Source organism: Bos javanicus, chromosome X (assembly GCF_032452875.1).
Source record: "Bos javanicus breed banteng chromosome X, ARS-OSU_banteng_1.0, whole genome shotgun sequence".
NCBI lineage: Eukaryota > Metazoa > Chordata > Mammalia > Artiodactyla > Bovidae > Bos > Bos javanicus.
This window is the reverse complement of record NC_083897.1, coordinates 137,813,641-137,828,496: the sequence shown is the minus strand read 5'-3', so window position 1 is coordinate 137,828,496 and position 14,856 is coordinate 137,813,641. Positions and strand designations below refer to the sequence as shown.

Below are 14,856 nucleotides of genomic sequence, written 5' to 3'. Positions count from 1 at the left end.
GCTGGATAGGGAGACGCACCCTAGGTCTAGCTTTTACTCATGGCTTCATGCTTTCAGAACTTCCAGAAAAACCTGCTAATTTACCAGATCTTAAAACTTGGTGGGCAAGGTCTGTATTTCACTGGTATGATTATTTGGCTGCACTGTTGTTCCCTCTCTGGGAACTACAGATGTTATGCTACGAGTGGATGCTTTGACTAATTTTATTCAAGGGGATTTCTAAGATTCTCAAAAAGCTATTTCAGCTCTTAACGCTGAACGAATACAAATTAGAAAGGTGGTTTTACAAAACAGATTGGCCTTAGATATTCTGACAGCTGCACTAGGAGGAACTTGTGCCATTATTCATACCCATTGGTGTACATATATACCTGATATGAGCACTAATGTTACTCATTTTACTAAACTTGTGAACAAGATGATTCAGGCTATGGATACTCCTGAAGCCTCAACTGTCTCACTTTGGGAGAAGTTAACTAGTTCCCCATGGTGGAAAACTATCTTAATTACAAGAAATCTGATGGTTCTGTTTTTGCTGTTTGCTCCCTGCATCTGTAACTGTGTAGCTGGATTTGTTTCCAGTCACATGAAGGCTTTTAAGTTACAAATGGTTGCTCAAGCTTCTGCAACTGTGGCTGCTGCTGCTGCTACTAAGTCGCTTCAGTCGTGTCCGACTCTGTGCAATCCCATAGACGGCAGCCCACCAGGCTCCCCTGTCCCTGGGATTCTCCAGGCAAAAACACTGAAGTCGGTTGCCATTTCCTTCTCCAATGCATGAAAGTGAAAAGTGAAAGTGAAGTCGCTCAGTCGTGTCTGACTCTTAGCGACCCCATGGACTGCAGCCTACCAGGCTCACAAGCTCATGGGATTTTCCAACTTCCTCCAACTACTACTTGGGGCCCCTGGATCAGAGACCCTCAATATGAGGGTTAGGAGAATATGTTGCCTCACCAATTTAGAGACGATGCTCCTTATCAGCTTGGAAGCAGTTACAGAATGAGAACAATGTCCCTTTCCCTAGGCAACATAATTCTACTAAAAGAAAATGAGGGGATGAGAGGGTAATAGGTAGGAAGGCAAGGGGTCTCCAAACGGAGGAAATAGATTGCAACTGTCAGACATTTTTACCTCTCTTTTAAGTGGCAGGAGAAAACAAACAAGTGTTAGATTATTTCCCCTTCTCTATACAAATTTAAAAAGAGGTTTCTTTTAAAATTCTTTGTTGCCATGATGACACCTGGTTCCACCTGAACTTAACTCATCTCAATCCCTGAGCTAACCAATGCGTTTTGCTTATAGAAATATTTACCTTCAGTTCACTTCAGTTCAGTCGCTCAGTCGTGTCCAACTCTTTGCGACCCCATGAATCGCAGCACGCCAGGCCTCCCTCTCCATCACCAACTCCCGGAGTTCACCCAGACTCACATCCATCGAGTTAGTGATGCCATCCAGCCATCTCATCCTCTGTCGTCCCCTTCTCCTCCTGCCCCCAATCCCTCCCAGCATCAGAGTCTTTTCCAATGAGTCAACTCTTCGCATGAGGTGGCCAAAGTACTGGACTTTCAGCTTTAGTATCATTCCTTCCAAAGAAATCCCAGGGCTGATCTCCTTCAGAATGGACTGGTTGGATCTCCTTGCAGTCCAAGGGACTCTCAAGAGTCTTCTCCAACACCACAGTTCAAAACCATCAATTCTTTGGCACTCAGTTTTTTTCACAGTCCAACTCTCACATCCATACATGACCACAGGAAAAACCATAGCCTTGACTAGACGGACCTTTGTTGGCAAAGTAATGTCTCTGCTTTTTAATATGCTATCTAGGTTGGTCATAACTTTCCTTCCAAGGAATAAGCGTCTTTTAATTTCATGGCTGCAGTCACCATCTGCAGTGATTTTGGAGCCCCCCAAAAATAAAGTCTGACACTGTTTCCACTGTTTCCCCATCTATTTCCCATGAAGTGATGGGACCAGATGCCATGATCTTTGTTTTCTGAATGTTGAGCTTTAAGCCAACTTCTTCACTCTCCACTTTCACTTTCATCAAGAGGCTTTTGAGTTCTTCTTCACTTTCTGCCATAAGGGTGGTGTCATCTGCATATCTGAGGTTATTGATATTTCTCCTGCCAGTCTTGATTCCAGCTTGTGTTTCTTCCAGTCCAGCATTTCTCATGATGTACTCTGCATATAAGTTAAATAAGCAGGGTGACAATATGCAGCCTTGATGTACTCCTTTTCCTATTTGGAACCAGTTTGTTGTTTCATGTCCAGTTCTAACTGTTGCTTCCTGACTTGCATACAAATTTCTCAAGAAGCAGATCAAGTGGTCTGGTATTCCCATCTATTTCAGAATTTTCCACAGTTTATTGTGATCCACACAGTCAAAGGTTTTGGCATAGTCAATAATGCAGAAATAGATGTTTTTCTGGAACTCTCTTGCTTTTTCCATGATCCAGTGGATGTTGGCAATTTGATCTCTGGTTCCTCTGCCTTTTCTAAAACCAGCTTGAACATCAGGAAGTTCACAGTTCACATATTGCTGAAGCCTGGCTTGGAGAATTTTGAGCATTACTTTACTAGCGTGTGACATGAGTGCAATTGTGTGGTAGTTTGAGCATTCTTTGGCATTGCCTTTCTTTGAGTTTGGAATGAAAACTGACCTTTTCCAGTCCTGTGGCCACTGCTGAATTTTCCAAATTTGCTGGCATATTGAGTGCAGCACTTTCACAGCACCATCTTTCAGGGTTTGAAATAGCTCAACTGGAATTCCATCACCTCCACTAGCTCTGTTCGTAGTGATGCTTTCTAAGGCCCACTTGACTTCACATTCAAGGATGTCTGGCTCTAGGTGAGTGATCACACCATCGTGATTATCTGGGTCATGAAGATCTTTTTTGTACAGTTCTTCTGTGTATTCTTGCCATCTCTTCTTAATATCTTCTGCATCTGTTAGGTCCATACCATTTCTGTCCTTTATCGAGCCCATCTTTGCATGAAGTATTCCCTTGGTATCCCTAATTTTCTTGAAGAGATCTCTAGTCTTTCCCATTCTGTTGTTTTCCTCTATTTCTTTGCATTGATTGCTGAAGAAGGCTTTCTTATCTCTTCTTGCTTTTCTTTGGAACTCTGCATTCAGATGCTTATATCTTTCCTTTTCTCCTTTGCTTTTTGCTTCTCTTCTTTTCACAGTTTTTTGTAAGGCCTCCCCAGACAGCCATTTTGCTTTCTTGCATTTCTTTTCCATGGGGATGGTCTTGATCCCTGTCTCCTGTACAATGTCACGAACCTCAGTCCATAGGTCATCAGGCACTCTGTCTATCAGATCTAGGCCCTTAAATCTATTTCTCACTTCCACTGTATATTTACCTTAAGCTATGTTAATGAACCCTAGATTCTGTCTTCAAATTGGTTCTGCCTAAGACTCAGAAGGACTGGACAAACCAGTATGTTTTACTCATGTAAATGTTCTCTTAAGCTATGTTAGTGAGACTATATTTGCTTAGAAGCCTGCCTTTCTTCAAGATTCATATAAATCATTTTATGGCCCAGGATGACTCACTTTGTGCCAATGTAATCTCAATGCATGTTGTGAGTGAGGGGCCTGTCGCCAGTCTCTGAGTTTTGAGACATTTCCTTTCTCCAATTAGCAGACTGCTAGTAGCTATATAACATCCAGTTAAAGACTAGCGGGGGGGGGGGCACTCTTTCTGCCCCCCTTCTGATGCCTATATCAGAAGCTTTCTCTATCTCTTTTATACTTTAATAAAACTTTATTACCCAAAGGCTCTGAGTGATCAAGCCTTGTCACTGGCCCCAAATTGAATTCATCTCCTCTGGAGGCCAAGAATCCCAGAGTCTTTCGTGGCTCAGCAACAGCCTTTCAATAGGACAGCCAAAGTCTTTGACTGTGTGGATCACAACAAACTGGAAAATTCTTAAAGAGATGGGAATATCAGAGTACCTTAACTACTTCCTGAGAAATCTGTATGCAGGTCAGGAAGCAACAGTTAGAACCAAACATGGAACAACAGACTGATTCCAAATTGGGAAAAGCACATCAAGGCTCTATATTGTCACCCTGCCTATTTATTATTTGCAGAGTACATCATGTAAAATGCCAAGTTAGATGAAGCACAAGCTGAAATAAAGATTGCAGGAGAAATATCAATAACCTCAGATATGCAGATGACACCATGCTTATGGCAGAAAGTGAAGACGTAAAGAGCCTCTTGAAGAATTGAAAGAGGAGAGTGAAAACGTTGGCTTAAAACTCAAAATTCAAAAAACAAAGATAACGGCATCTTGTCCCATCACTTCATGGCAAATAGAAGTGGAAACAATGGAAACAGTGAGAGATTTTATTTTCTTGGGCTCCAAATTACTGCAGATCGTGACTGCAGCCATGAAATTAAAAGATGCTTGCTCTTTGAAAGAAAAGCTATGATCAAGCTAGACAGCATATTAAAAAGCAGAGACATTACTTTGCTGACAAAGGTCCATCTCGTCAAAGCAATGTTTTTTCCAGTAGTCGTGTATGAATATGAGAGTTGGACCATAAAGAAAGCACAGTGCCAAAGAACTGAAGTTTTTGAACTGTGGTGCTGGAGAAGACTCTTTGAGAGAGTCTTTTGGACTGCAAGGATATCAAATCAGTCAGTCCTAAAGGAATCAGTCTTGAATATTCATTAGAAGGACTGATGCTAAAGCTGAAGCTCCAATAATTTGGCTACCTGATGCAAAAAGCTGACTCATTAGAAAAGACTCTTGATGCTGGGAAAGACTGAAGGCGGGAGAAGGGGATGACAGGGGACAAGATGGTTGTATGGCATCACCGAGTCAATGGACATGAGTTTGAGCAAGCTCCAGGAGATGGTGAAGGGCAGGGAAACCTTGTGTGCTTCAGCCCATGGGGTTGCAAAATGTTGGACACAACTCAGCAACTGAACATCAGCAACAAATTTTAAAAATCTAAAAATTTTCTTAAAGGGAAGATAGGATAGGTTGGTATGAGAGATGCTTTAGTTTCAGACTTTTGTCATTGTGAGTACTTTGAGTAGAAAAAAAAAACAAATCTGAAGAATTTATTTTGAGGCATTTAAAAATTGTAAGTATTCAGTGACAACAAGGAATAACTGTTAATATTCTTTAAGCAAGGGAATCATTTTGTTAGGATAAAGGGAAAAGATGTTCCTTTATAACCATTTAAAAAGATTTAAAAAGGGGAAAGAAAGGATACATAAACCTTATACAGAGCAATTTCACTAATTCTTGTTTCCAGTAATATAGTGGAATGAATTCCTCATTTTCTCATTGTTGTTGTTGCTCAGTTGTGTCTGACTGCAACACCATGGACCGCAGCGTGCCAGGCTTCCCTGTCCTTTACCATCTCTACTTCTCCATATAATGGAGATTTTTATATGACAGATGTATAATACCAGAGCATAGAAAATAAATCAGCTTTTAGCAATCATTGAGGCGGGAAATAAAAGAATCTCAGAAACTGTTATTTCCAATGCACTGGATTTATAGTATTGTGATTAGGCAATAATTAAAATAAAAACTGGCAGATTGGAAAGATTTTTTAAATGAAATTCCTTAACTGAATCAATGAATCAAATCAAACACAGATTACAACTGAAGTAAATGGTTTACTACTTTCTGCCAAAAACTTTATTGCCATGGTCTCGAGTCCTTGGAAATTTGATTAAGCATCGTGGTAAGATTTCCCACAAACTTTTAGTAATGTTTGTTTTTGTACGATCAATGCAAACAGGAATCTACATTCCTGATACTTCAGGATGCACCTGGTTATCCAGGGGTAATTTGTAAGAGAGAAAAAACCACCCACCTAAGAACAGCGCAAAGGCAGCTAGACATGCCACTATAACAGTGTTGCCAATTTTCTGAGCATATGGCTTGAAGGGTATATTGAAAGATGGTGGGAAGACAATGCCCTCTTCAGTCATCACAGAGTGGTAATTCCAGATGACAGCAACTGAGATACAGATACCAGCAGCTATGTGGAGAATTCCTGAAATGACAAATGCTTTGTAGGTAGTAGTATTCTCAAGAATTCCCATGGACACATTTTTAAGTGCAAAAGTAACAGAGGCTTTCCCCAAGAGTCCTAGAATGCTGGCCATCAGTAAGAGGTGTTGAGAAACACGGATATCAAGAGGTAGGTAAGTATCATGGTAGCTGTAACTGTGACATGAGGTAGCTGTGGTGATGTTGGTTTGACGGAAGACACAGACTCTCCACATTCCCATGCAGGCCAGACCAGAGAATTGCGAGGCGTTGTCTAGATACCATACTCGCCACTCCACGAAGCCCATGGCAGTGGTGCCGAGGATCCATCCAATAGTGGCTACTGCAAAACCTACTATTTGGCAATTGGCGCTGTTGATGAGCAAGGACATGGTAGATGTGTACCCAAGCGAACTGCAAACAAATACAGGACATCATGAGTTTGGAAAATTTGGCCTAGAACAACACACTCAACCCACTATCTCCATTCTCCTCCCCTACGTTTACACTGCTGTGGATAAGCAGTACTGTATTTGAGATTTAAGTACTATTATTTCTCACCAGAGACGTTTGACCCTCAAGCTCTGCACTGGGGAGCACAGGCCAAGCAAATTTTCTGAAGGGCCATCTGGGAATATTTACTAAAAGACTTAAAATGTACAAATTTTCAAACAGACAATTCTACTTCGGAGCATTTGCCCAAAGATGTAATTTAAGATTGATCACAAACATTTAGTCAAAAAAAAAAAATAGTCAACACAGCCTCTTTGTAATATTGAAAAGTGGGAAATATTTCAGGGGCAACAACAGGGCTTAGTTAAGTAATTTATGCACATCCATGCAAGAGGCCTATATGGCAGCATTCAGAGTAGACTAGACTTGTATGAGGGGCAATATTTTGTGTTTTGACTCTTCTCAAGGTTCATCCATGTTGTAACATGTACGAGTACTTGGTTGCTTTAACTGAGTTAGAGGGGTTAGGCATTCTGAAAGCTATTCGTATTGTGAAGAATCAGTTACATGCAGGAAGGAGTACATAATCTAATGCAGAACTCAATGAGTTATGAAGGGGCCCACACCCACACAGTACTGCACTGGAAGGCAAAGTCCTAACCACAGGACCACCAGGGAACTCCCTAATTGTTTCTTCACTTTGATATATAGACGATTATTTAAAAAAAAAAAAGAATGATCTTTATGAACGCACATCCATCAGGAACATTCCGCCCATAACAGGGGACTGCTGGTATCACCCTGGCAGAATCTCTCACCCTGTTCCTCTCTCCCACCTAGGACCCCGCTAATGCCCTTCCATTGAATCCTTGCTCCTGCCTCACCCTTGATTTCTGCCAATGTTCCATTTAAATTGCTTAAGATTTTTTTTCTTTTTTTTTTTTTTGATTGTGTGCTGCTTTCAAAAGCCTTTATTAAATATAATACTGCTTATGTTCTGGGTATTTTGGCCATGAGGCATATGGCCAAAGAACCGAGACAATTGAGCTGGGTGCACTTAACTCACTACTGGTTGCTGGAGCAGGCAGGCTGCTAGGAAGGATTTGAATGTTCAGATAATTGAACATTTTAAACAGAAAACATTCAAGTACAGTAAGGAGATGGCATGCCACCTCAGCTTCCAGACTTAGAAGTTGGTTCAGACTGCTGTCCCAGGGCAACCAAAGCCCCCCTGGCACTCACAGTACATTCAAGAGAATAATGCTTCGAAGGACATGAATATTAATGAGATATAAGTCATGGGCTTCTGTTTGCTATGCAAATATATTTGGAGTTTTGATATATATTCTGTTTACAAATATATAAAGGGAAATATCTTTCTTAATTTTCACAGAAGTATGAACATTTCTACACTAACATTTGCAACTTATGTGTTTTTCAGCAAGGTATTTTGAATAGCTTTCCTTACAAGTGCATACTTTTCTCTCTCTGTTTTCAACATTCCTATCACACACAACATCTTCTTTTCCACAACTTTAACTTTTTGTCCAAAACATCCATTACTTTTCTTAATTGATTGATGATTTGTTTACAATATTACTTTGATTTCTGTCATACATCAACATGAATTAAATTAACATGAATTAACCATGAGTGTACATATGTCCCCTCCCTCTTGAATCTCCCTCCCACTTACCACCCAGTCCCACCCCTCTAGGTTATTACAGAACCCCAGTTTGAGTTCCAAGTCTTACAGCAAAGTTAATCCATCAATTAATTGAAAACAGAGAGAGAAACAGAGCAGCAGAAAGTTACAACATCTCTGAGTTGAGCAGTCAACTGGTAATTCCTGGCAGAACAGAAGAAGAGGGAGCCATTAAATGAGAAGTTGGAAGAGCAGGGGGAATTTGTAATGGTTGCACAATATTAAAAAGGTAGTTAATGCCACTGAACTGTACACTTAAAAATGGTTAAAATGGTCAGCTTTTATCTTATGTATATTTACCACAGTAAGAGAAAAGAAAATTATTGAGACCCTCAAGGAGATTCTGTTAAGGCAGGTTGAATCTTTTGTTATTTATTAGAGATTAAAATTGAGAAAATTTAAATTATTAATTCATATAATACACTACCTCATGTTAACATAGGGATTTTTATACAGAGTTAACTATTTCCCAAAACAAAATTTAGAAGGCATTGTTTTTAGCATCAAATCTCACGGAACCTCTTATTATACAGGAGGTGGTGATCAAGACCATCCCCAAGAAAAAGAAATGCAAAAAGGTAAAATGGCTGTCTGAGAAGGCCTAACAAATAGCTGAGAAAAGAAGAGAAGCTAAAGGCAGAGGAGAAAACGAAAGATATATTCATCTGAATGCAGAGTTCCAAAGAATAGCAAGGAGAGATAAGAAAGTCTTCCTCAATGATCAGTGCAAATAGGTAGAGGAAAAACAAAAGAATGAGATAGACTCCACTGTATACTTGTGAGAGAGTAAGAGTGAGCAAGGTACATAGTGTTTTAGTATCACCATGGTAAGTATTAAAAAAAAAAAAAAACAGTTTTGCACTTGTGGAATCCACCTACACACTGGATAGTCTTGAAAAGTTTCACTTCTGTAGGGTTTATATTTATTGACTCCATTTACCTTTCTAAAGAACTGCTAAGTATTCTTATCCTCATTTTATAGGTGGAAGCACTCAGAACAGAGGCTGAGTAACTTGCCTAAAGTTACATGGGAAGTGGCTTCAGAGTACATCATCCTACCTCATCTTTTAGGGGCAAAATGGCAGGAAGCTCAAAGAGCTATCTGGAAAAGGAAAAGCATCCAGGAAGAGGAGGAAACTGGGGCAACACTTCCCAACTACAGATTCAGTCCATTGCTCAGGGTAAGTGAAAAGGGAAGAGATTTTGAAAGCTCCAGGATGGTTCCAGTGTGCAACGAGGGTGTGAGAACTACTGAATAAGGTAAAAGAAAGACCTTTTGAGAAACAGAGTGACGGTGAAAGAAATGTGATCTCAGGTGCCTTCCGCTGGAGTGAGGGATGTCATCAGAGACTCTTGCAATGGGTGCAATGGGGAGACAAAGTACCATCCACTATGGCATCAGCCAAACTGAGAATGACCTGGTCACTCTTTAGGATGGATGTGCTCATCCTAGGAAAGGCCACCAGAACTAGTGGTAATCAGGCTTTTTGGGAGACCAACAAGGCCAGCTCTCAAGGTGACTGTCACATAATGGGAATGTGGCAAAGTTACAGAAATGAAAGCTTTTATCTCCGGTTATAGATTCAGCTCCAAGTCCCCATCATATTCACAAGACATCAGTCAGCTATTACCACAATACTGAAGGATGACACTGTGAGTAGGCAAGCAGAAAGTTGGAGTCTTGATGCATCACACACAATCTACAGGATACAAATACTCCCCTTGTATTTTCCCTTCGATCATTTCAACTTCACTATCTCTTCAGTACAATAATACATCAAGAACTTGAAATCTGTCTGCTCCCAGAAATGTTTAGAGGACTCTTTGTTTTTCTCAATCAGATCCAAAGATTAAGACAGAAAGAGATGCCCTCTAAACTCAAGCCTGGGCCAGAGAAGCTGCTTAATCAATATTTGGAGAATGAAAAGTCAAACAAGAGGGACACAAAGGATGCTTTTTACAAGTTAAGTTCTAGTTATATTAACTACTGAATATATCTTTCTATCTTCCATATCTGTATCAGAGTCTCCTGCTTATTATTTAACTCGACCTGCTTAAAAGGTCTTACATTCAATGAAATGCTCCTTCACACTCAACAGAATTGCTGTTACACAAACAGAAAACTGTTGGCCACAATGTGGAGAAAGCAGAACCTTTGTGCTTTTCTGGTAGGACTATAAGCTGGTACAACTGCTGTTAAAAAATGGTACATTGTTTCCTTAAAACAAAGACTTACCACGTGATTCAGGAATTTCTTTTCTGGATAGACATATTTGTTGTTGTTCAGTCAGTAAGTCAAGTCTGACTCCTTGTGACTCCACAGACTGCAGCACACCAGGCTCCTTTACCATTTTCTACCTCCCTGAGTTTACTTAAGCTCATGTCCATTGAGTAGTTGATGCTGTCTAACCATTTCATCCTCTGTCACCCCCTTTTCCTTTTGCCTCCAATCTTTACAGCATACCCCAAAGTAAAAGGAGGGATTCAGATAGTGGTATACTTGTGTTTTAATAGCATTATTCACAATAGCTAAGATGTGCAAGTGACCCAATTCTGCACCCACGGATGAATGAATAGACAACATGTGGTCGATCCATATAACAGGGAATTTCTCAGTTGTCGAATGTAAGGAAACTTGGACAAATGTTACAAAAAGGATGAACCTTGAGGACTAATTATGCTGAGAGAAATAAGCCAGTTATAGAGAGACAAATACTGAATGATTTCACTTTTCGTAGGACCCAGACTAGTCCAATTCACAGACACAGAAAATAAAAGAGCTGTGACCAGGGCTGGGTGGGGTGGGGCGGGGGGGAACTTGTTCAATGGTGAGTTTCAGTTAGCTTCAGTCTGAGGAGATGAAAAAGTTCTGAAGATTGCTGGTGATATGGTTGCACAAGTGTTAATATCCTTAATGCCACAGAACAGTATGCTTATACATGTTAAAAAATATATATATCTTGTCTATTTTACCACACCAAAACATACACAATAACGAAGCCAGAGCACCTACTAACCAGTCTCCAAGGAAATCAGCATTTAGTGAGGAGGGTGGCTAGTTCAAAGGGCAGCTCCTCCCTATGGGCAGATGTCCCCCACTTACACACTCTGCTCTCTGCTCCTGGGCTCCTGACTCTGAGCACAGAACAGCTTTTGGCCCCACTGTGAGTTAGTCTGGCCTGTAAGGCCAAGGCTCTCTCCTTGGACTTGTGCAGTCACCGCATTCTGTATCCACTGTACACACCTCCAGCATTCTCAGTTGCTAGGTCACAGACACCATGGTGGCATTTCTGTTGCTGATGGTGGCATGCCCTCTTCACCTGGTCTCCTCTTTGTCTCCCAGCCCTATGCCAGAGGGGAGTACATTTCCTCCAAAGACCCTAACAGTTCAATTTTAAGATCTGTGTGACTGCTTCAGGTATGTCCCCTCATCCCTTTCTCTTGTTCCCCAGACATGGTACCTAACCCATCTCACTTGGAGTTAATGACATTTTTTCTTAAAGCGATGGCAACCTATACATGGAGGTGTTAGCAGCAGTGGTGCCCACATCGGGGAGACTGAGTCGAGACAGACCAACGACAAGAAACACATTAGGAAACATACTTTTAGTTCATGGGAAACACCCCCTTCCTGTTGAGTCTTGGATCACAGATGGTCCACCGGAGTATGGCGGTACAGACTAGATAAGGTAGCTGCTAAGATAGGGGAGAGCTTCAGATGAGACTTCTGTAAGAAATGAGACATCATGTCAATGAGCCATGACTCATTGTAGTGAGGACTGCATTTCACATACAAGTCTAAATGCCACTGGAATCCTCTGTGTACAACTTTTCTGTAACAAATTTATCCCAAGGAAATTTCAAACATGTCAGTGAAACACACATACCCAATGAACTTTATAACTGAGCTTACAATGGGGACAAATAGGGAGAAGAAAACCCAGGCAGAGAATATGTACAGTAAACCATTTTATAAACTTACAATGGGACATAACACAATTCCACATTAGGAAGAATAAAGAAGAAAAAACCTCCTAGTACTGCTAAATAAAAAGCTGATTGATTTGGGAGAATGGCATTAAAACATGTATAATATCATATAAGAAACGAATCACCAGTCCAGGTTCGATGCAGGATACAGGAAGCTTGGGGCTGGTGCACTGGGATGACCCAGAGGGATGGTATGAGGAGGGAGGTGGGAGGCAGGGTTCAGGATGGGGAACACGTGTACACCCGTGGTGGATGCATGTTGATGTATGGCAAAACCAATACAATATTGTAAAGTAAAAAAAAAAAAAAATGCTGGAGAGGATGTGGAGAAAAGGGTATCCTCCAACCCTGTTGGTGGAAATGTAAATTTGTGCAGCTGCTATGGAGAACAGTAAAGAGGTTTCTCAAAAAACTAAATACAGAATTACTATATGATCTAGCATCCCACTCCTGGGAACATACCCAGACAAAACTGTAATTCAAAAACGTACATACACCCCTATGTTCCAGCAGCACTACACACAACAGCCAAGACATGGAAACAACCTAAAGTCCAGCAAGAGGTGAATGGACAAAGATGACATGATGCCTATTTAATGGAATACCACCCAGCCACAAAGAAAAGAATGAAACAATGCACCAGTGTGGATGGACCTAGAGATTATCGTGGGCTTCCCAGGTGGCTCAGTGGTAAAGAATCCGCCTGCAATGCAGGAGACCCAGGTTTGATCCCTGGGTTGAGAAGATCCCCTGGAGAAAGGACTGGCTACTTACTCTGGGATTCTTGCCTGGGAAAGCCCAGGGACAGAGCAGCCCAGTGGGCTACAGGGCATGGGGCTGCAAAAGAGTTGGACATGACTCAGTGACTACGCAACAACAAAGAGACTATCATAGTAAGTGAAATAAGTCACACAGAAAAAGACAAATACCATATGCTATCACTTATATGTGGAAGCCAGGTCAGTTCAGTCACTAGTTGTGTCTGACTCTTCACGATCCAATGGACTGCAGCATGCTAGGCTTCCCTTTCCATCAACAACTCCTGGAGCTTGCTCAAACTAATGTTCATTGAGTTGGTGATGCCATCCAACCATCTCATCCTCTGTTGTGCCCTTTTCCTCCTGCCTTGTTCTCATGATTTGATCTCCTTCCATTCCAAGAGACTCTCAAGAGTCTTCTCCAACACCATAGTTCAAAAACATCAATTCTTTGGTGCTCAGCTTTCTTTACACTCCAACTCTCACATCTGTACATGCTGCTGCTGCTAAGTTGCTTCAGTCGTGTCCGACTCTGTGCGACTCCATAGACAGCAGCCCACCAGGCTCCACCATCCCTGGGATTCTCCAGGCAAGAACACTGGAGTGGGTTGCCACTTCCTTCTCCAATGCATGAAAGTGAAAAGTGAAAGTGAAGTCACTCAGTCATGTCAGACTCTTTGGGACCCCATGGACTGTAGCCTATCAGGCTCCTCCGTCCATGGGATTTTCCAGGAAAGAGTGCTGGAATGGATTGCCATTTCCTTCTCCAGGGGATGTTCCTGACCCAGGAATCGAACCCTGGTCTCCTGCATTGCAGGCAGATGCTTTACCGTCTGAGCCACCAGGGAAGCCTGGGGTGGAAGCCAGAATATGGCACAAATGATCATACCTGTAAAACAAACAAAAGACTCATACAGAACAGACTTGTGTTTGCCAAGGGGGAGAGTGGAAGGATGGACTGTGTGTAGGGATTTGGTAGATACAAACTACTACATTTAGAATAAACAACAAGGTCCTACTGTAGAATGCATGGAGCTATAGTCAGTATCCTGTGACAAAGTGTAAAAGGCTATAAAACAAGAATGTCTTTGTGTGAATCACTGAGTCAGTTTTCTGTACAGCAGAGATGGGCACCACATTTTTTTTTTAATTTTATTTTATTTTTAAACTTTACATAATTGTATTAGTTTGGGCACCACATTTTAAAGCAACTAGACTTCAACTTAAAAAAAAGACAAAAGTATGTAGTTAAGAATCTTGTTTCTTAAAAAAAAAAGAAAATGGAGAGATGTGAGGGGAGGGATGGGATACACCAACACCTTACCTGACTTGGCACCGTAGGTCCCTGAGAGCCTTGGCATCCTGTCCTGTACAGGGAAGAAAGGACTCGGGCAAAGAAACAGGAGAAGGGAGTACCTGTGAAGGGCCTAAAGGAACCTCAGCTCACTTGAGTAGATCCTGGCACTGCTCCCAGGGCAGCTGGCAAACCACAGGGAGAGAGAGCTCTGAGGAGAGGCCTTAAGGGATACGGGGCGGTCCCCCGGAGAAACCGTGGTTTGCGGCTGGCCTGTCAGTACTGCAAGATGGTTCTTCATCCAGATGAGAAGGCGGGCGAGTATGCATGCACGCGGAGCTCCAGTATTGCTGTAAAGCTGTCAGCTAGTGCCATCCACACACTTGCATCACTGTCTGTTTATGTGTGTACGTTTCCCCTATCTTCTTTCATGCCAGAAAAAAAAAAAAAACAAAAACACATACCTGGCCACGAATGTACACACAAATCACATGAGACCAGGGTCTCACATAGAGATGTCACAGGACACTTCCTCTCGACCTCCCGCCCCCGCTCCACCCTCAGGGGCCTGGAGGCCCCTGTATCCAACATTCAAAAGAGTCCCGCAATGGCAACCTGGAATTGCAATTTCC

The 14,856-nt window shown here is 41.7% G+C and overlaps 1 protein-coding gene and 1 long non-coding RNA gene across 2 annotated transcripts in view; one reads left to right on the top strand and one right to left on the bottom strand.

Annotated features, from left to right (window-relative positions):
- Window positions 1-5,635: 5,635 nt before the first annotated feature.
- On the bottom strand, window positions 5,636-11,370 carry CLDN34 (claudin 34). The gene is made up of 2 exons (XM_061408181.1): window positions 11,286-11,370; window positions 5,636-6,438 (listed from the first exon to the last, which is right to left on the bottom strand). Exon 2 carries the CDS (start codon window positions 6,414-6,416, stop codon window positions 5,775-5,777), a length of 642 nt encoding a protein of 213 aa, XP_061264165.1. The 5' UTR covers window positions 6,417-6,438; window positions 11,286-11,370; the 3' UTR covers window positions 5,636-5,774.
- Window positions 11,371-11,537: 167 nt separating this feature from the next.
- LOC133242136 (uncharacterized) overlaps window positions 11,538-14,856 on the top strand; it is a 98,525-nt gene continuing 95,206 nt past the window's right edge. Inside the window, exon 1 of the long non-coding RNA XR_009734776.1 lies at window positions 11,538-11,600. This is a non-coding gene — a long non-coding RNA (uncharacterized LOC133242136). The remainder of the gene's footprint in view (window positions 11,601-14,856) is intronic.

Excerpts from the sequence above, each read along its gene's own strand:
- CLDN34 (XM_061408181.1), bottom strand. The coding sequence starts at position 6,416 with ATGTCCTTGCTCATCAACAGCGCCAATTGCCAAATAGTAGGTTTTGCA.